Genomic DNA, 23,203 nt, shown 5'->3' with positions numbered 1-23,203 from the left:
AATTGAGTGCAAAAACCCTTCACTTTTGAAAAACACTCAGTAATAACTGCTATTATTTCCAGTATACACAGATTGAAAAACAAAGAAAGAAAATTAGAAGAAATACAGGTTTAAATTTTCCTTAGGAATTCTATAATTATTTCAATCTTTTTAAAGAGTTTGAATTACAAAGACTGCAACCTCTCCCCCACATTCACTTCCCAAGCAAATTGTTTAATTTTGCAGAACAATGCAATAATCAAATTACAAATTAATCTAAAATATTTTTTTCCTGAAGCAGCCTTATCAAATAATATGGAAAAAATGCATGCAAAGGGAGTACAAGGACAGGTGAGAGAAAGAACAGCTGTAGAAGGAAAAAAAACAACTAAGCATTTAGGTTAGGTGAAAAGTCAGCAATAAAACAGATATGAAAAGCTGGATGGCAGGATTTCTCAGAACAGAAAAACATCTGCCAAAGAGGCACTCCCCAAAAGGCACAAGCATAACAAAATAGGGCTAAAATATCTGTGTGCATGCACTTCTGTTTGGTTATTTTCAGATGCGTTTAAAGTTTTAATCTTGGGTCTTTTTCAAGACCGTATTTAATTTAGACAGTAGAATAAAAGCATTCAGAGTGTTTGAAGAACACCAGATACATGCAGATTACTAAGTTTTCATGATCACACATGGTCATACAAATGTTTTAGTCAACTGATGGTTTAAAAAAAAGATTATTTTCTATTTTAAAATCCTGAGCTGCAAGCATTAAGTAACATATCTATGCATTGAAGACATGGTTGAGTAAGTCTAAAATTAAGCAGCAGTATTTTTAAAATGACCTGTTCCCTTTTGCTGTTCAATACTTTACAGTGAGAAATCATACACACTTACAACATCTAGAGGCGTTTCACTTGCAATCTGCAATTAAAAACATTCAGAATTCAGATTTGAATATGCTTGAATATGAAGTTATAATTTTTAACAAAAATATTAAGCTGTAAAACACAAAGCAGACAAAACTAACGTATCAAATAACATGCCCATTTTTTCAAAAGAGATTTATCAAAAACCACCCTGAGGCTTTATTATCTAAAATTCTGTTACATGGCCAGTTATTGCAACTATGTGAACTATTTTTAAAGACCCCCCTTACTTTACAGGTTTTCCCCACATTTTAAGCTGCTGCTCCAGAAGACATTTGTGAAATCTTTTAATACTCTTCAGTGTGATACCTGTGATTATTGTATCAGCCATGAGGAATAAAGTTAGCAGTGTATTCTAGATTAAGAAACAAAACAAAACAAGAACTAATATCCCACATGCTCAGCAAGCATTCTCTCTTCATCTCAGAATAAACTGTCTTTTGAAGCCAGTAGCTACCATCTTAGCTCCCCATATTGCCCCTATTTTAAGGGCACCAAGTGCTCAAATATGTATCCTCCTGGGGGCTGAAAAACACTATTAACGTAGCTCACAGAAGAAGAACAAAGGTGGAGGAATGCCATGGCCTCTGCATCATCATCTCCAAGAGGAGTTGTTACAGCTTTCATCCATGATGCATTTTCTTACCAATTCAAGACATAAGCGATGACCGTAAGCAGCAGAATAATGAACTGCATTGTATCCTTGTTTGTCTCGGATCCCAGGATTGGCATCATTTCTTAGCAAATATTCCAGGCACCTATTTAAATTGACATATGACAACCAAACACCTCAATGTTAAATTTCAGCTTTTCACTAAGTGATCAATTGTTACAATTCAGTTGGAAAATGCAATACTGCAAACAGGAACACCGTTTTACTGTACAATACTGACTATATGGCTAGAGAACAGCTGACTCGGTAAACCAAGTGTTAAGCCAGTCACAAATTTCCCTGAATTTGACAGCATCCTACTGTACTAACACAGAAGGAAGAGGACCAGTAGCTGAGTTCTTCGTGACATGTAGTTCAATAGGGAGTCACACCGAAGTACACACGCATACACTTCCACTGCCAGACACTGATTTATTGATGCATTTATATAACATACTCATCACCTGTTGGCATACACACCATTCCTTACTCTTATCACATGAAATTATAAGACAGAGCATGATAAGCACAGTTTCAGCCACAGACACTCAGGCAGGAGGATGAAAAAGGCAGTTTTAATGTCGGCTCCCCCGACAAAGAACTATCACTATTTTTCTGTTTTTAAGAGACTCCACATATGCACACTAAATGATTCCAACCAATCACCCTCCTTATTCATAATTTTGTGGTCCACCACTTAAACAACATTCTGCAGAGCTTAAAAATGGCGGGGGTGAGAACTATGAAGAAACAGCCATTAAAGAACAAGGAGCTAAGTGGACCTGAACTGAACTACTGGACACATCCCAATCAGCTTCAGCAGCTTCAGGGTAACTGGATAAGGACCTATAAGAAACAAACAGTCCCAGAAAAATATCAGGTTATTGTTATTTTGTGCATAAAGGGATAGTAAGAGCCTCCAAGCATCCACATGGCAAGGTGCAACTGAGCAAAATCAAGACTGTACATAGCCCTTGAAATTCTGAATTAACAGAGTAGGAAAGAAGGACAGATTTCAGGTTTCCCATTGACAACTCACAACGATTCTGGTAATAAATTTGTCTCAGTTTGCTCAAACAGTTAAGATTATAAATGTCTCCTCATGTCCTACTGTAGACAGAGTCTTTAGGACCTGAGAAAAGGCACATGCCACCTTACCTGATGAGAGAACCAAGAAAGGAGAAGCAAATTCATGACACTACCTGACTTAAGAACAGAACACCTGATACTTCATGAAAGGCAGATGGACTTCAGATGACTGGATCAGATCTCCCAGTCTAGGTTCAGCAAGCCAAATCTATTCCAAACCACTTGCTAGTGTCCTGACTGGATCATTTGCTTCCAGCAGGAAAAAGGAGACCCAGTTGTCAACATCACACATTGTAATTAGATTGTTGAGATCTGGACACTATTTTTGAAGAGAAGTCCAGGAAGCTCTGCATGTGTTCTACACAGCTCTGAGCTCCAAAACACTGCTGTGAAACTGCTGGTCCTTTTGCCCTGAGATGTCCACAGGATTTCCACAAGAACTCTCTGCCTATGAAGGAAAATCCATTACAACACAGCAAAATGAAGAAGAGTGAAATGGGTGGGTCCACCTCACCATTAAGGGACCACCTGGCCATTCAAGAAAGGACTATGAAGCAGCTAAGGAATTGTTTGTCCAGACTGGAGTGAGATTCATGGAGTGAATCTTGTGAAGTAATCTACTGTGATGCTGCACACCGCTATGTGACTAAAAGCTAGTGAAGGCTTCACTGAGGTAGCAGCTATACGTTCAAACACAATCACATATCTTACAACTTGGAACATGCAATAGAAAGTCTTTCTAAAGACTGAACTAGAGCTAAATGAAATATGGAAGGTGAAAGTCTGAAGAGACCCAACCTCTGAATGGCAGCTGAATCAGACAAAAGTCCAGCCAGGGAAAATGACATTCTAATCCTTCTAAAATGGGTTGTAACAACTGGCATTGACTTAGGATTGTTGCTCCTGTGCAGAATCCAGACAGAAGAACCTTGCATTGATAATAATCCAGGAATATCTTTAAGAGAAGCTACTTTATATGGAATGCATACTTTATGTGATAGTTGCAAAGATTAATTCTTTAGGTAAAGAAACATGAACACATGCAGAGATGATTATTGCTAGTCACCATTCTGAGCTTGACTTGCAGACGAAGCCATTTGGTTTTCTGAAACGCGCAAAAGGTCACCATCTCTCCCCCCTTTTTGGGATTATGAAATACTTCTGCTTTATCACTAAAATGAAACGGTTGTGAAGCCAAAGAATATATTCTCTTGTCAAACCCAGCTCAGAATCTTTGTTGCTTAGTAGAGTTTATCTAAAGGTCTCATAGATTGCCATGACAGGCAGAGACAAAGGGGCAAGGTGGACACATGAAAAAATATGTGGTTTTTAGCTCTCCTTTACCTTATAGGAAATTGTTTGGTAGAAAGTCAAAAGAACTTTAGACAGCATTTGTAGTTGTATGATATAGCCATGCTGAGACACCATGTGTAAATTCTAGCGAAGGAGTCATCTCCTGAAAGATCGCATGATCCTGCAATATCCAAATTCTTTGTAAAGAAGATTTCAAGGATGGGCCCAGAGTCGGCATATGGAACAGCACAAGTGCAAGATCATCATTTGAATAAGGACCCAGTACCAGCTGTGATGAGATGGAAACTCATTTCGACTGCCAGACTAGTACAGCTATAGCGGGTCAAGGGCCTAATAACCTCACGTACAATGACAGTGATTAGCTGAAGCAGACACCTGACATTTGCTTTTCCATTCCACTTGCTGACTGTCCTCTACTGCCCCTCAGAGAAGCAGGAGAATATTCTCACTATACTGAGACACTAACATGCATTAAAAAAAAGAAAAAAAAAAGTCGGTAAATCTAATACAGTCCTTACTGAAGGCATATGGCTGGAAAGTCACCTTTCTTTTGTGCAAGTTGGAATCTTCAGTGGAGATTAAGTGAAAGGTTGAAAGCAACAATCCTGGTGGCTGAAGACAGAAGGGGCAAAAAGCTGCAAGAAAAACTGTATCAACAACAAAGTCTCTGATTACAAAGCACTCTTGTCTCACCAGAATCTTGAGAAGAACAGGGCAATGGGGATGCCAAGGCACGCGTTCCCACTTTCATAGTTTTGTGCCCAGGACAAAGGATGAAAGAACTTAAGCACATCCTCTACAGCTAGTGAAAGGGTAAAAATCTTCCTCTTTTAAACAATAATGCATCTAACTTCATTACAAATTAAAGCACATCTAATGAAAAGATATGCTTTATATGTAGCTGTATTTTAAAGTAACTAGTCTGGTTTTCCTAGGAAACAAATGTCTGGATTTGCATTAGTGACAACACTGCTTACATGTTTTTATTCAAATTGAAACAGGATGAAATTTCTGAAAATCCAAAGACAAGTCAATCTGTCCCATCTATTGAGAATTACTGTCCATGCACCTTTTATTTGGTCAACCATCTAACTTTCTTTTTTAATTTTAGTCAATGATTTTGCCTTAACACTCAAGACTCATTAATAACTGTGTTAAACTCCATTGTCATTAGCTATCTTGATCCGTATACCTTTAAATCTGTGTGCTCACAGATAACGTAATATACTGAATAAGCTGCAGGAAGCAAAGCCTGCTAAAAATTCTTGAGTACTGGCTCTTTTCAATGTGGAGCTGATCATTATTTTTACTGCTTCTTATCATCCAGAAAGGAGGGTGAATTTGCATCTTTTGAATGCTTAACTATCCTCAATAGCCCCCTTTAAAAGGAGATAAATCAGAATTTTTGAAAGCCTGAATAAGTTAGATTTATTTCCCATTATTGGCTTACGGTCTGTTAAATAATTCCAATACTGAAAGAGCACTTCTCCCCCCCGCCCCCAACATGCTACTCTAGTTTACTTTATTCTGTGATCATCTTTCTTCAGTTAATATTGCCAAAATTAGGCTTACTGGTGTATTTTCCAGCATCAGAAGCACTTGTTGAAGATACCAAACAAATATCCCAAAAGGGAGAAACAGGAACTTAATTTTATGAAAAACATCCTCGTCCCTAAAATCTGTCTTTAAAGATGTCTGAACAAACCTGAAAAAACACAAATATCCTTGGAATTCCTACATAGATCACATGCTGACATTTTTTCCAGGGTTTTATATTCCAACTCAGTAATCATTTTTAGCTTCATTCTTATTTTGAATATGAGCTGAGCAGTATTGGTTTTCCAGCTGTTATTAATCATCTTGCTGCATCAATATAAAAAGCTTCTCCTCGGGCCATCCTGCTTTGCAGCCCGTGTTCACAGAGCCAACTGTTAATCTCAGCAGCAACATTGCACAGATTCTAGGGACAAATCTTTGCGCTCCCAAAGCTCTGCAATATTGCCATCATAATTCATGCTCATGCCTTTTATAAGACAGACGGCAAAACAATGTCATCTGAAGAACCATTATAGTTTTGAGGTTTTCACAGCAACTGTGATGCTAAAATTAATCCCAGATCAACTTGTAAGAGGGCAATTAAAGTAAAATTATCTCAAATTCCAACAGGAAGTGAATGCATATGTAACAAGTGGCAGACAATTTTGTTTTGAAGATCATCTTTACATAAAAAGACACGTACTTGAACTATTAGTTAAATGGCTATAAGAGTATTCTTTATTTACACTTCCTACTGCTACCTCAACCTTTGAAAGGTACTGTATTAAAAGTAATATGACACAGCACTAAAAAGCTCACTCTTTTCTAATGAAGATGTCACCAAATGCATGTAAGGCTGCGCGCCAGCCTGTTTTGACCTCTGTTTGTGTGCATACATGTGCAAGTGGTTCTCTTAAGTTTCCTCAATATAAACTAGTATCTGAAGTTTAATTAACCTCACCAATTTTGTTCCATCTATAGAAGCTTTCCACGTAAATATTTTAGTCATTAATAACTATGTTAAATGCAAACATTAAATTACAAAAATACACACACATGCGCACACACACAAGACATGGATGTATGAAAGTTTCTGGACACATTTCATTAATAAAAAAGTAAATACTTCACAAACATTTGCAGTAACAAGGAGGAGCACTGTATTGCTAAATATGAAAAGTTTAATCAAACCCCAAACAGATAAAGCATCTCATATGTAAATAAGTCTAGTTCATCTCTACCCTTTTGCTGGCCTGCTATAACCCACCAACTAGTCTTATAGCATATTTCTGACAAAATACACAAGTTTGGGGGCCAAATTAAGAACCTTCCACAAAACACATACTGTCTACCCTTCAACAGAATCCGATCTTAAAGTAAAATTACTCTAATGACTGCAACTGTTAGAAAGTTGCATAATATCCCAAGACACAGATGACATTTATTCAACCATTGTGCAGTATATGGGATTAAAAACTCTTTTCACAATGAATTCCTGAATTAAGATGTCTGCATTAAAAAGCATAACCAAAAAATACAATGCATCTCACCATCAGTCATTTTCCTCAGGAAAATTTGTTACATGAAACATTTTATATACAATAAACAATCCACAGTCAAATGTAATCTTTAAAAAACATATATATAAAATGCATTTGGCAAATCTGAAGGCAGAATATACACAAAATTCAGAGCTCAAAGGTCTCTAAGGATTAAGAATTTCATACAAAGCATGCCACTTACTTTCCATCTGTGTCTGATGCAGCTGCATAGTGCAGAGGTGTACAACCCCTCTCATCAAGGTCATTCACACTAGCTCCAGATCCCACAAGGGCAAACAGGCACTGATAATTACAATTGGCAGCAGCATAATGGAGTGGAGTTCTTTAATACACATTTAAATAAAAAGCACAATGGTAAATAACAGCAAAATAATATTATAGACACAGAAAATGCAAAATAAAATGACATTCTAAAACCCAACTTACACTTATTTGGCAAGTATTTGTAGTGAAGAATGTATAAACACAACATTTAAAATATTTAAGATGCTGTTCTGCATTATTAAATGGACCCTAGAAAATCATCTGAGGGATGAATCTGCCAGCCAATATAGACATATACTTTGTGCTATGGGAAGTTTTATACAAATTTTCTTGTGTAAACATACAGAGGAAAATACAGTTTACACTAGAAACATTGTTTTAGCTAGTCAAATAAGTTCAAGCCACTCTGAAAAATATGAACAAACCTAATAACTGTTAGCTAAAAAATACATAGCAACTAAACAAAGTAAAAACAAAAAGTTAACAAATAGATGTTTTACTACAAAGGTATCAGCACTTCATCAAGTTTAGAACAAAGAAGCATGCTTTTTTTTATTATTATTATACCAGCATATCATAAGCATTGTCAGAGAATTTTTTTTAAAATATACTTTGTTTTCTTACAACAAAACCATGAAATATTGATACTGATGAATTAGCTCAGAGGAAATTTATTCCAGACTGAAATACATAACCAATTTTCAAAATAAACCAGTTTGGATAAAATTTCAAAAGCACTAAAACGATTTCTGAATTCCTTTTCTTTTGTTGTTTTAAAAGATAGGTTATTTCTACCAATATCTCAATGTAGAAAAAGCAGTAAGGCATTTCTAAATATCCTACCTCTTTCCTCTCTCTTAAGATTATTTTTTTCAGTTTCTCTCATTTTTAACTTAATAATAAATATTTATTTTTTAACTTTAATAATTAAGTATTTTAATCCTTTTCCTTCCTCTAAAATACCTGCTCTACAGAACAAGTTAAAAAAATACAAAACTGTCAATAGGAGAACTTCAAGAGAAAAGAATGGAAGCAGAACTTAAAGCAAGATAAAACTTATATCCATAACATTCTCTTCAAGTCCTACTCCTGCCACTCACATCAAGGAAAATAATATTTTCCATGACGTGACGTGATGTGAAATTTTGCACGAGTACTGACCGTGCCTTCCAAACTTAAATACTCTGATACTAAAAATAGAAATTACTGTCATTCCAAAAGAGTTCAGAGCATGAACAAGGAAAGAAATAGAAAGGGATGGATGTAATGAGAGGAAAAAAGTGAAGTGGTTTTCATGAAATCAAGCATATTTTAACAAAAAGCCTCAGAAATAGCAACAGATCTATAGTTTTGACTGGTAGGCTATTTGGAAGACATTGCTAATGACTTTGGATGGGAGCAGTTCAAACTTGTTATATCTAGGTTATAAGCAGAATAGACTTTAAAAAATTAGTAGAGTACATCACAATCATTAGAAACAAGACTAAAACCCACTTAGCAAAAGACAATATACAAAATACGTTTTTACCTTTTGATAACATATGCTTCAGCATAGTTGGCTGTAGCATCTCTAAGAATTTATTAAAGACATTATCTCTAAAAACATACATACTGGAATATACAGACTTGTTCATATAGCATCAATATGCTATATAAATACAGTATGTAATATTTCAACAGCCCTTAATGAAACACAAATCAAGAGCAAGTCTTACCTCCCGAATCTGTCCTTTTTGTTGAAGTCTGCACCAGTATTGAGCAGAAGGTTTAGGCACTCCAAATTCCTATGAAGTTAATGCAATATGGCCTGTGATTGCGTATTATATTTCCTTCATACTGACCTTTCTAACATCAGAACTGCTACATGTATACATCTCATGGTATGTTTATCAAACCAAACTCTCATAGGAAAATTTCAATAAATATATTTTACATAAAAAAAATCCAAATAAAAATAGATTTCAAAACTGCAGGAGCAAAACAGTAAAGAACAGATTATTTCAAGTCTACAACAAAATGGTTAGCAAATGGCATGCATAAAGCTCAAGAACATTAACCTAGTTTAACAGAATTTTCAATTTAAAAAAAAGACAAAACTGACTGTCAGAAGATTTTTTGCTACTAGGATTCTGGCCCAGAAGCAAGTTTTTAATGTATATAATTTAAGGCCAAAGAAATATTGCTATGTAAACATTTTACTTTTTAATGTAATTCATTTTCAATGCAATAGATCATTGTAATAGATGTAAAATACTGTTTATTATTTAAACAAAATTTTAATAACTTTCCTAAAGTGAAGATGAGCAAGGGAATATGTAGCAAATTATGAACTTTTTAAATGAAAAGATGGTATTTTAATCTTAGGCATTTGTAACAAGAATGTATCTATCAAGTGTCTTTTGACTTAGAACGACCACTGAGAGTATTACTTATATGAATCTGAAACTGAAAAATGAAGAGATCAGTGTCATGGAGATCTTGTGCCCTACAAATTGTATCGTGAGTACTATTACCCATTTTTTCCAGGCAATTTTGAGTAGTCACTATAAAAGTCCCACAATGCAATAATTGATATGGATCCCAACTCGAGTGATGAGCAAGTAGTATTGACCATTTCACCCATCTAAACTCTAGAATTTAATTATGACATTTTAGTTAGTTTGATCTTATGTTTCTACCATATCCCTAAACAAATTTTCCAAAACTGTTATTCTCCCCCTCATGTCCCACAGTAATCCTGCAAGGACATGCCACATTTGAATCCTGTATATTCTAAAAATTATATTATCATCTATGGGAAATTAAAATAAAAAACAGTTCAACCCCAATAATAAACCTAAGATAAGGTTGATGACATCTGCACAATGTATTCCCACAATTATTTAAGCCAAATACTTCATTTTGCCTTCCCCCCCCCCCGCCCCGTACTTATTTCTTCTTTTAGATAGAATCCATCTTGAAATTATGTTCATGTTTATATAAATTCCAAGGGGAGAGGGCAGAAGAACCATGGAGAGGAAATGAAAAATAAAACCCAAAAAACCTCAGTAATGATCAGCAATTGAAAAAAAGAACACTAACAATGAAAGCATGAATGCTACATACCCTCCAGCTGCAGCTGCGTGAAGACAAGTTCTACCAAAGTCATCTGGTGTGTCTATGTCAAAACCTACAAACCAAGTATTGTGCAGAATCATTATATAACTCAGCCTTTCAGAAAAAGTGCTCTCAGGCAAACTTAACAGTTATTTATAAAAAAGCACTGAAGCATTGATAACCGATTTCACTTGAAACAAATGCTTGCTATTTGTATTTTGGAAAACAGATATTCAATCAAAATTGAAAGGGATAAGGCAAAACATGATTAGTAGTACTAAAGCAAAAAGCTATTTTTGATGGTTCTTCCTTATCCTATTTACCTGCTAATATTTCAATATAATTAAGCATTGAATATAAAATATGTGAAAGGGATAGGATGATTTAAGAATAAGCCAGAATTGTTCACTCTATCATTCAGTATTCTGCAGAGCTGTTTTATTTAATTTTATTTTTTTAAATAAAGAGAGGGATGACAACATTACTAAATCTAGAAGCCACTGAAATTTTATCCTTCAGTTTAGCTCTCTAGTCCCAGGCAAAGAACTTTGTAAAGCTGGAACGAAGGCTGTAAATGGCAATTACTTAAAGGGGAACCCTTTACAGAATATCACTGTTTTCTCCAAAAATGTGTAAACTATTAAAATTCAAATTTGAGATCATAAATATTGAAGCCAAATACTTGAGAGTATTGAGATCCATAGTTAAGGTTACCATAGAAGCCTTAACTTTGCTCTGACATTCCTGCTAAAAAGACTGTCCTTAAAACCATACACTAATACCTAAATAACTGAAAACTAATTAATAGGCTAACTGGTCAACCTTACCTTTGGATAGATATCTAAAGAAAATGAAGTTGTATTTGCAGTAAGTAAGGTAAAGTCGATGCAGTCAAATGAAAAACTTTCTCAGCCAAATTGTAACACACATTCAGGATGATTCCCCCTTCCAAACTGAGGGGATTTCTTATACATTTTTACACCAGTTAGCATACACACATGCTCCTGCTCACTGCTCCCTAAATCATTCTAAGCCCAGTGTGCTACAAACAGGATGCTTATAATGTACCTGAATTCAAAGACACAAGGACAAAAATCCTCTGCTCTGGGAATCGGAGCTACAGAAAAATGACAAGACTGACTCCTGTTCTAATCCTCCCCCCCCCCAATAAAACTTAACATGAGTTCCGTGCAGACAAAAGTAGTAATAAACTAGAGCAAGTGGAACTGCTTTCATCTTAAGGAAGACTTAGCACATACTGAGTTCATGCTCCTTATGAAATGTTTTAAGTAAATAAAACTTCTTCCCTGAGACCATTCCACGCCCTTGCCTCCAAATTATTTTGGGTCAAGAAAGCATTTGATCCAATTCTACCAGTTCAGCAATACGATAAGTAAACACTGAGTCAGTAAATACAAGAAGGGATGGGACAGTGCATAACAAAGCAATCAGCACAACAAATAAGGTACGTGGCTTTTAAATTTCATTCTATTCAAACACGAGAGGGAAAACACAGTAACAGCACAAAATTAATCTGTTGAACTCAGTGGATATCTATAGGTGTCACAGAAGCCAAAAAACTTCAAAAAGTTCAAAAGGATCAGACACCGTATCAGTAACGAAAGCATTAAGATGCACTAGCCCATAAGGAGCAGCTTAGAAAAACTGTCACGCCTTAAGGCATAAGTAAAATTTTAAGGATAGAAAGAAATTTCTCAAAAAAGGATTATTCCATTTTTATCCTGCAAAGTTTCCCTTGTGCTCTCCCTAAGTTTTGTAAGATCACTCTTAAAGCGAAAACAGGATTAGACAGATTATTAGAAAGAACCCAGTCAGCAAGTAAAGTAATAACAACCTCCCTCTACGTAGAGCAACAATTCGAATGATGAAAACGAGGTGCAGTTTGGGTTAACAATTAACAATAAAACACAAATGCAACACTTTTAATGTAGCAGTGCCCAGAATCTTCAGAGCTATTAAGTTGTATGCTATAGAGATAGACCAATCTGTACTAGACTCAGGGCATCTTGGAAGGGAAAGGGAGGATGTTAGAAAGTCATAATAAGAATGTTAAAGGTTTTCTCTTTGAGATTACATTATGGTCTGAGCCAGACATTCCTCCCCTTTGGGCACCTTAAAAGATCCAAGCACAACACTTTAAAATGAAACAAAACAAACTACAAACACATTGCTTCAGTTTGGGTGATGTTTTTTGGGAAAAAATTACCTCTGTAAAAGTTTCATTCACTTTAACTACAGAGAATCCATTAAAGTAATGAGCGCTGTCCTCAGGCTACTAGAAAACTCTAAAGATTTCTACATGTTACAAAATTAAAACTTAATTAAAAGCTACTCTAGAGAGTAAACAAAGTACAAAGCAGATATAAGATTTTAAATAGTATCCTACCTGATGAAAGCAGCTTTCTGCAGCAGTCTGAAAATCCACTTAATGCTGCCAAATGGAGAGGAAACATCCCATGTATACCCCGCCTAAGATACATCATAATCAGGTAACACAGCTTCATTACAATAAAGATAAAACAAACAAGATTGTATGCCAAAGTGCACGTGCATGGTGGGTTCACCAAACTACCTAATTAGAAAAATTAGCTTTAGGAAAATTTTTCACGTGTTAAAAGCTTTCTTACAAACCAGACAATGCATTAATTCAGAGTGACAGTTGATTAAATGCTTCAGAGCTTTTATTTCAAATGCACTATATTAAAGGAAAGGTAATTATCTTTCTTTTTGTACAAATTGCAATGTACTATATAGTTACTTAAAAATATAGCATAGGATAATAGACAAAGCATTCACCATGTCAAGTTGAAGAAAATATGAAAAAATTATACTAGTCTTGTTAACCTAATAAATACATTTCTAAATTCTCTCAACTTGCTTTTGTGTCAATAAATGTTACCTACTTTGCAGTGTCAGCACCACTTGTAATCAGAGTGTTGATTAATAGCTCATGGCCATATCTAGCTGCTATGTGCAAAGGAGTATTTCCGTTCTTATCTTCACAGTCTATTTCAGCTCCTATAATAAAAAGTAATTACTTAGTGAAAATATACATAGGCATACATGCTTTTGTTATAAAAACGGCACTGATGATTTAAACAACATTAACAATTGCCCATGAATGACTATTTCGGCTTTTAAATTTATAATGTTTTAAGTAGCATTTAGCATTGACAGCTAGCAAAACAGAGAGAAGCATTTTCTTCTGTACTCGTATGGGACAAACGTTCTGTGACCTGGGTTATCGAAGAAAAATTAATACCCTTTCCCCTTCATTCTAAAAAATAAACATTCTTTGAGGTAATTTATCAAATTTTCTGGGCAGATACATCAGACTCCTTCATTAACTGAAGTACCGGATATTGGATACGGAAGAAGGGAAAAAAAAAAACCCCAACCTTTCAGCACATTGGTATCAATACAAGAGGAGAAAACTATTTGTAGTATTGGAATGCTGATGACAGCTACTCCCTCCTCCTTACCATTTTGAAGGATGGTCTGAGATCTTGAAAATCTACCATGGATTGCTGTCATGTGCAAAGGTGTCTTCCCATCTTTACTCTGGCAAAGATAGACAGAAAAAAATTTACTTATGGCCAGTAATAGTCATCTCAGAACTGGGGGGGGGGGGGGGAGCAGGAAGCCTTTTACTTTCTTCTCTCCCCTTTACCCCCTCCTTTAAATTCTTCCTATGCACTTCTGCAAGAAGGATGCTGGCAGTGACAAGCCAGCATGATATGGCAAGCTTTTCAAAAGCACTATCTCACTGCTCTTAATCGCTCTTCCAGCTGTGGCTGACAGCTCAATGATGCATGTTCACTCAGAATTATGCCTTTAAGATAACTGCTCTCAAGAGGATGATGACAGCGAACAACTTCAGCAACATGCCTATGCCTAACTCTCTCCCCCCAGTCCAAAACAAAACAATGAAGATTCTTTAAATTAAGTTTCTTTCTCAAAAGAAAGTAGTTGTATTTACTACAGAGGTTTACAAGTTGTATTAGAAGACAACACATTAAAAATCTCATGTGTTTCACTGAAATTTCTTTAAAGTGACACTTACGAGTAATTTATCATAAACCACAAGTAAACCTAAGGTAGAACTATTCAACCATAATGGGTACTATACATTTGACACACATACCTAATGTGCACTTAGTCGTTCACCCAGAAAAGATACCCTCCAAGTAGGCCAACAGTAATGCATGAGGGAATTTCAATTTTTAATAGCACAATCTAAATGCACTTCTAAAATCAGTTTCTCCTATGATTAGTGCTTTAGGCTGAAATTTTGTTATATAGCTTATCACAGGTAATGGGAAAGCTTTATTGCAGAAAAGAGTTCTTACAAATGCACAACCCCCCCCACCCCCAAACATGACACTTGGAAAATAAAAGCACTCTCAGATGCGCATGCATGTCACATCCTTAAATTTAAGCATTGACTCTGAGGGGTATGAATGGTCCAGAAAAGGTTGGTTTCTTTTGTTTTTTTTTGTTTTTTTAAGATACAGATAATAGGGGAAACATATGTTATGAACACATGCACTGAAACGCCATGGATTGCTGTCCCGTGCAAAGGTGTCTTCTCCTCTTTACTTTGCCTTTTTGGAAAAGAATGGCAAAGCTCCTACGGGTGTGGTGGGAGACCCTGACAGGGACCGCTTTGGCCAGACCTGGACATGGAGTTCTTTGTTATGGCATTGCAGAGAGCAGCAACTACTACCTAGAATAATGCAATCATGGAAATATTGGCTTCTCAGGTTTAAACTGAAGAAATAAAACACTTGGTAACAACAGCCTAGTTATCTCCAGATCTTTTAGCTAGTACATTTCCTTAAGCAGTTAACAGATCAAAAGACACGCCCAGGTATCCATAACAGCAGCAAAGAAACACAGAAAAGGGTTGAAAGGCACTTGAGAAATCTGACAATGGGATTTACTTCAAGAGCCTCTGTCACTGGACAGAGCTTAAGAGTTAAACAGGCTGAATAAGCACAAATCACAAATGACATAACTTCGCCAAGCAATCTCTATGCTATCTTTCTTATACAGAGAATTTTCTTCTAATGTCTACCCTTCAACTTTCTCTCCGCAATTTAATTCCACTGTTTCTTTTTTTCCCCCCAACCATTAATACTCTCCATGGCCAATTATTTTCTTCCTTTAAAACGGTCTTTATATAGCCGGTGTCCGTTTCCCACACTTCTCTCTTTCTTTAAGCTAAAGAAACAATTAATTCAAAGAAAAATGGTTGTATAAAAATAGCTTACTTTGAGGGAGTGACCAAAAACCTGATTTGATAACCAGTGTTCTATATTTTAAAAGGGAAAACTTTGAGAAAGTAAGGAAATAAATTAATGAAGTCAACAAGAGAGAAGAATTTAAGGGCTTAGATGACGAAACCTGCAATCTCACTGGCTTAGAGGTGCTAAATCTGTACCTTAAACAAAGGAAGCTGAAAAGGAAGAACATGAAACAGAAAAGAGTAGATACAAGTATCACTGAATTCGTTACTAACGTACATCACAAGGACATTAAGAATAACCTAAGATGACAGTATTAGAAACTTGGCATGGTAGTGAAGTGAGAACCCTCAAAGAAATTTGAGTAAGACTTTGCACAGCATAGTAAAATAAGCAACATCATTTTCCCGCTGTAAATAAATAAAAAAAGTACAATCAATAACAACAGATTTGCAGATTCACTCTGCTCAAATTTCCCTAAGAAATACATGCAACGTAGATTCCTAAAACAATGGAGTTGATTATCCACAATCTCTCTCCCCACTGTAATGGTCTCAAATTCCTTTGTAACCCAGAAATAGCACAGCATGGAATCGTCTATCAACACATTTAATTTTATACCTGTTCTGTATTTATGAGAGTGATAACTTCCATGCTGAAGCTGAAATAGTAGGTATATAATTGCATTTAGAATTCCCTTTTTAGCTATTGCCATCAGGGAAGGATATACACAACCAGAAGTCAGAGTTTCTTGAGCAATGAAACAACAGGGCTCAATCTATGGAACAAAAGATTCGTGACACTTTCCTGAGGAAGCAGAAGGTTGTACAGCATAACCAAGGAGGTCTCTTCATGACTTTTGCTTCCATTTCCTTTTTTTCTGCATTTAAGGTATTCTATCTAAACATGAAGTCAACTACATCTGCCTGATCTTACGAGAGATCAGAGTCAAAGCACGTGATAGAATAGCTATGGGCTAATGATTACTTTTGTTGTATTCATTGAAACTCTTAAGTGTGGTAACACAAAAAAACTAATCTAGATCCCCTCTATCACCAGAGAAAACATCGAAAAAATACTTAAGATTGTATAAGAGCAGTTATCGCTATTAGAAAGAAACAATTAACATAGAGCACAAGATATGCTGTCAAGTGAACACTCATATACTAACTGTACTTAATCTGCTGCGTTTTACTTTGGGTCCGGGGAAATACAGTACTCCTCCAAATGAAATCTCCTCCAGCAACAATTCTATTGTTCCAGTGTCGCAAATGGAAGCAAAATACTTTTCTGATTTAGGTCCCTTAATTTTCAAGCACCAAGGGTGTCCCATTACATACTCATTTCAACGTGTTCTTCTATGCATGGAAAACCTGAATAGTGAGAAAAGGTGCTGCAGTAATAAGCAGTACTTAACAGGATTTACTGTTCCACAGTTCTATACGGATTCTGACAAAGCTATAATAACAAGTGTGAGACCAATAAAAGCACCTTCCTGAGTTCAATACTTCTACTGTTCCATTATCTCCTGCTACATATTCCCTTCTTGAGATAACGCCAACATCCACTGCTATGCCCAAACACTTACCCCTCACCTGTCATCAAGAATAAAAGAGAGTGATCTCCTTTTGCTTTCCCGACTAGGTCACCCACAGGACTAGGTCACCCACAGCAGAGAGTACTCTGACAGTATTCTCTAGCCTGCGCCAAGATTACAACCCACCGTGTTACCTCTAAAAACACAACAGCTGCACCTGGGACAGAACTATTGAATCAGATTACACAAGCAATATAATTTTGATGAACAAATACATACTGTAATTAGCTGGTTTATGACAATTAAGAACTACTTTGAACTTGAACTTTGGCCTCAGTACTTGAAAACTGAGCACAGCCTGGTTTCAGTAAATATTTTGTAAGAAGGCTCTGAAAGAGAAACATCCATTTGAACGCTACAAATCATTAGCTATGCAACAGATTCTAAATCCATTTCACTTTCGTATTCTGTTATGGATTGTTTTCTTCACTTAAGGTTTTTCTTTGTAGGCCTTTTATGTGAGCAGAAGCCGACTTCAAAATGATTTTCTTTTGCCTTTGTTCTTGCACTTTTCAAAAATGAAGGTGTTAAGTTTTCATAATCCATTCATACCTTCAGGCCTCAATTCTCATCTCAGTTATACCACTATAGATACACACACATGCCCATCAACTGAATTACAATGGACACATATGCTTGTGTCCACACAAGGAACAAATTCCGATTTCAAGCTGTAATTCTTTCCCCCTACATAACCTTACTTTCTTAATTTTGCAAGTAATAGTTTTGATACGTAATAGCTCAACACATTTTAATTACAGGTTGCCTACAGCTAAGGCTGCTAATCCTTTCCACTGTAAAGACATTTCCTTATGAAGCATAAATCTTCAGTAGCTAAATCTTTACCACGATCTTAAGAGGTTTCACCTGAAATTCTCCGCTGTGGCATGCTTCAGGCTGGATTTCCCAGCCTTACCACTGTCAAGTTTCAGCAAAAATGATTCTGCTGTCTCAGAATAAGATTAGGAGAAGACCTTGGCTAATCCTTACTAAACCTTCTGACTTTTAATTTGAGAAGCTGTCAAACCTATGCTTTGGCTCTGAAAATTTAAAATTAAAGTGGGAAGGAAGGCAACAGTATCTCCCTGACGTCAATGCATCTTGTGTCACCTCTGAAAGTTCCTCCACATTATAAACCTCAGAATTCAGGAACATCGCCTGTCATACTGTGAAAAGATTAGTCATTCTTTGCAGAATTTCTGAGGTTATTTATTGCCATAACTGACTAGATTTAGTCAATATCTACAGCATATATCAGTGTATAACATAAAATAAGAATCTTTTTATTATGTGTAAGTTCAGGCCTAAAGATTACAGTACTCTTTAACAGTGTTTATTATACTGACAGAATGGTTGATATTTTTCATTTTCATTCCTAACCTTCAGTTATGGTATATTTGAAAATGAATATCCAGAAAACCCTCACCCCTATTACTTGCTAGACATCTTTCTAGACATCTTTCTAAAGTGAACTCCTTCCCACTCTTCTCTTCTACATCAGAAAGATTCCAGCTTGCAGCAGCAGTGGGTAAGGTACTAAGTAAGGAACCCTCAGGAGCTTGCAACCCAGGGCCATAGGGAAAAAGTAATTCTTTGCTTGCTAGTATTTCTGCTTCTCTTTTGTTTTTGTGTATATAGCATGTACATAATCATCTGTATATTTTAAGATTTTTAAATTACTCCCAAATTTTCAGTGGGCTACAGATTTTGTACTACTAATAAATACATAACTGCATTTTAGAATTAGTCAGATAAAAATCAGTGTAAAGCCACAGAAAGTGAGCCACAAAACTATGATTTAATGGAAATTTTAGCTATACCGATATAACTCTCTTACCCAGATTGTGCTGAAATTAAGACATAACTCCATTAGCACAGACAAAAAGAAAAAAAACTCCAACACCTCCCCCCCCCCCATAGACACTTTTCTTCCTACCACAGGTGAGAAAGTGCACAGACAACTAGATGCATTGCAAGAGGAACCTGGACTTTTCATTACACATACCCATTTCCCACTTCCCCCAGCCTAGTACCTGTCAAGACACCAGATACTGACACTGAATATTTCTGAACACAGTTGAAGGTTTCATTATTAGAGCAAAAATTAACCTCCTAACAGAGATTTCACACCTCTCTTACATGTTTCAAGACCTTACTTTACACACACAAGAAGATAACACAATATTTATGCTATAGTTTGGTTTTACACTTATGTGGATTAGAAATTCTATCTACACTAAGACTGGATTCTAGGGAATACTATGCAGCGAAACAGTTGTGACCAAGTAGAGATGCTAACAAGCATGCACACTCTGCTCACAAAGTTTTACAGTAGAAAAATCAAAACCCAGCTGTTTAACTCCCCTCCTATCTATTAGATTTTAGAATCTCATGTTACCAGGTCCTCAGTTGCTCCAGAAATCAGCCTGTTCAAAGATATTTCAGAGAAACATGTATAATTTATTTTATGCTGCTCATTTATAAGAGAAATATATGTTCTTTTGCATGCTTCCATATAATTTTCTTTTACTGAGATGGATAGATTAGGAAGACAAGATGATATGGACTTACGATATTTAAACACAGTCAAGATGGACTGGACAGTATTTTCATCTTTCCTTTCTACCCCTTTGAGGCACTTCAGATTTAGACTGTTCCTTGAAGCAACATAGTGTCTTATTTTTACTATAGAACCTTTCACAGAAGTAGTCCGCAATCTCAGAGGGAACTTCTACACATTACTGTAATAACAATTTTGAAAAATTACCTCTGATAACAACATATTGCATCTTTAAGAGTGAATGGATGGCTTTGGATCCACCTACCTTCATATTTACATCTGCTCCATTGCAGACCAAAAGTTCTAAACACAATGCTCCATGTGTTGATGCAGCAGCAAAGTGCAAAGGTGTAAAACCTTTCTCATTCATCTGATTTACATTAGCACCACAGTCTATGAGTTCATTCACTACAACATCTTGCCCATTGTAGCAAGCTACATGTAGAGGAGTATTTCCATAAGCATTTGGTTCATTCATCTGTCAGAGAAAAAACACAAGATCAGTTAGCAAAAAAATGCCTGTGTTACTGCAGCATTTAATTATCACAAAAAAAAGTGTTATGAGACAGAATTTCTTCATTATGTTCTAGGACACTTCAAAACTAGAAATTAAATGCAAGTTCTGGATGAAATTCTTTGATTAAATATTACATAAGGGATTTTTTTTTTTTAAATCTGGGAGAACAAAAGTAATGAGCTTGAATTTATCGTTATGTGGTACTTCTCTCCCTGGTTGTGAGAAAGAAACATTTTTTTTAAACATGGAAATGAAAAGTTTTGACATCTATGCAGTTTGGCTTCACGTATCTAACCTCTAAGCCCTGAAAGACTTTAGAATACTGTAATGTTATGGCAAGTAAATTACTTTCTATATTTGAGCAGTTTGTATGAAATCGTAGTAGAGAATTATGCCCTTTATTGATCCTGTGGACCAGCTATACATTCTTTTTATTCCTCCATCCCTCTGCTTAAGCCTCCTTCTCTATTCCATTTTTAGAGATCCTTCTCAGGTCTCATTCTCACTTTTCCCACCTCTTTTCTAACCATATGAGGGTTCTCTCAAGCTAGAGACTAAAAATTCTTCCTTCTACTTTCCATAGTCCATCTTTTGCCATATGCCATTGGTCTCTTACACTTCATACCACACCAAAGGATTTGTCCGTGAATGTCTTCCCTGGCTCACCACTTCTATCATCCTTCCCTATGGCAGTGATTCCCAGGATTAAGTCCATCCCCTCTGTATTTCCTAAATCAGAATCTATATTCTGTTCTACATTCATCACTACGTTTTCCACTAAAACCACTGCTTTCCTTCCCTCAGAACGAGTGGATCCATTCCTCTGGTGCTGAGATCCCTCACTTCCTCTTGATACATACATCAGGAATTCTGGATTCCTCATTCTCCAAAGGACAAAGTAGATGAACTCCCATGTGGAAAAGACTGTCGGAGAAGACTCTTCTCCATTGGTTACAGAGATCCTACAAAGTTTAGCCAACTAGCTTCATCAAATATATGAGATATGTACGGGAAAGGGTATGAACACTTTACAGCTGACCCAACCCACTCCAATTGTCTCCACACCACTTCCCTGTACACAGTATGCAACCTCTCAGAACGTACATGTTAAAAAAAGTCAACAGTGGCAATCTGTACAGACACTACGAACAACTTAAACACACATACTTCTCAACAGCACTTACAGGTTTCCATTAAAAACGAATGTCAAAGGGCTGGGTCTCCAAAAATGAGCTTTAGGCATTTAAATCTAGAACTCCTAGCCTAGATGTAGCACATAAAAAAAATGCAGTCTGACTTTTCAATGATATTGAGGACCTACAGGTTCTTCCGAGTTTAACAGAAATTTTGGATATAAACTGCTTCTAAAGTGTAACCCACACACTTAACTAATGAATTATAACATAGATGCCACTGTTTAGGTACCCAGGTTGGAACACACTAGACTTGATTTCTAAACCAGACAAGACTCTGAAGTATATATTTCCTTATTTTGGGAAAAAATGTTGCACACAACATGATACTGAATTCTGATCTCCAGCCATGAAGCATACTTCTCCAGGTACAACTTCAGCAGCATTGCTCAGATTGTGGAAGACTAAAATGTGACGCACAAGATACATTTCTTACACAGTTTTGAAGTTTGCTGTTGGCATACTTTCTGCATATAAGTACTGTACAAACTTTTAATTTATTTTGCATCTCAATATTAATATGGCTTTCCTTACTATAGTATTAAAATTTCCCAAAACTCACATGATGTAAGATAGTCAATAACATCTATATTTTACAAAGAACTGAGGCAAAAGAGTTTAATTTCCTGCAGGACAAAAAAGTATGTGTATGGCAAAGCTAAGAACGGAATTCCTATTTCCTGAGTTCTAGTCCAACGCAGTATGAGTAAAATCATCACAAATGAACAAAGAAACTACTAAATACAAATTTATTTCCAAATAAATATTTGCAAAACTCTCAAGTTACTTTGGCAAATGAAGTTTTATAACCCAAAGTAAGGATATGAATGAAGATCCCTGGAAATATTTTCACTATGCCATTATTTAAATAATAATAAAAAAAACACACATAAACAAACACTGTGCTATACTACTAATAATCACATTTCAAAAAACAAAAAATATGTATTGCTTCATTTCATTCTTCCTTACATCAACTCCAAGATCTAGAAGATACTTGACTACACTGATCATCCCACTAGATGCTGCAGCATGCAAGGGTGTATACGATTTCTTGTCTTTGCATGTTACTTCAGCTCCGTGGGCCACAAGTAGTTTCACAACTTCAATGTGACCTAAAACAATAAAGACAGAGGCACAAAGCTGCCTTTTAGATTAAGTGGAACAAACTTACAAACTTAAGAATTGTACAATTATTAAAACATGAACAACAGACACTATTCATTTGAACCTGAGGTGGAAAATAAAGAATTGTATTTGTTTCTTATTTTTTTCCCATGAACTAAGTCTCCAGAAGAGAGTATTACCACACAGAAGAACGACCCAAATAACCATAGTGTTTATACTTCAAAATTAATTTAGTACATTAAAAAACAAACAAACAAACAAAAAAAACAACAACAAAACACTGCTCAAACTGAAGGATTTTTTCGAAGACTTAACAACGGGTGAGGTGACATACCTTTGCAATTATTAACTGTTTACTGCAATTTTCTGTTAACAGTTCAAGAAAGAATTTGACTCTCAGGCTTCCCCCTTCATCTCAATTGTGAAAACACTTATCAAGTTTTTTTTTTTTTTTTTTTTTTTAAAAGACCTTCAGCATAAACTTTGAAGAAATTTCATAATCCAATGTGAAAACAAGAAAATA

General features: G+C 35.8%; 1 protein-coding gene across 4 annotated transcripts in view; it reads right to left on the bottom strand.

Annotated features, from left to right (window-relative positions):
- Positions 1-23,203, bottom strand: part of ANKRD28 (ankyrin repeat domain 28) — a 128,485-nt gene that overhangs the window by 17,778 nt on the left and 87,504 nt on the right. For all 4 annotated transcript variants that reach the window (XM_064506243.1, XM_064506242.1, XM_026103742.2 and 1 more), the window contains exons 7-16: positions 22,525-22,667; positions 20,108-20,320; positions 13,922-14,000; positions 13,343-13,457; positions 12,826-12,908; positions 10,428-10,491; positions 9,038-9,106; positions 7,240-7,380; positions 1,552-1,663; positions 874-900 (exon numbers count right to left, since the gene is read on the bottom strand). In XM_064506243.1, the coding sequence (XP_064362313.1) occupies positions 874-900; positions 1,552-1,663; positions 7,240-7,380; positions 9,038-9,106; positions 10,428-10,491; positions 12,826-12,908; positions 13,343-13,457; positions 13,922-14,000; positions 20,108-20,320; positions 22,525-22,667 (1,046 nt within the window). The remainder of the gene's footprint in view (positions 1-873; positions 901-1,551; positions 1,664-7,239; positions 7,381-9,037; positions 9,107-10,427; positions 10,492-12,825; positions 12,909-13,342; positions 13,458-13,921; positions 14,001-20,107; positions 20,321-22,524; positions 22,668-23,203) is intronic.

Source organism: Dromaius novaehollandiae, chromosome 2 (assembly GCF_036370855.1).
Source record: "Dromaius novaehollandiae isolate bDroNov1 chromosome 2, bDroNov1.hap1, whole genome shotgun sequence".
Lineage (NCBI taxonomy): Eukaryota > Metazoa > Chordata > Aves > Casuariiformes > Dromaiidae > Dromaius > Dromaius novaehollandiae.
This window is presented reverse-complemented; position numbering and strand designations above follow the sequence as displayed.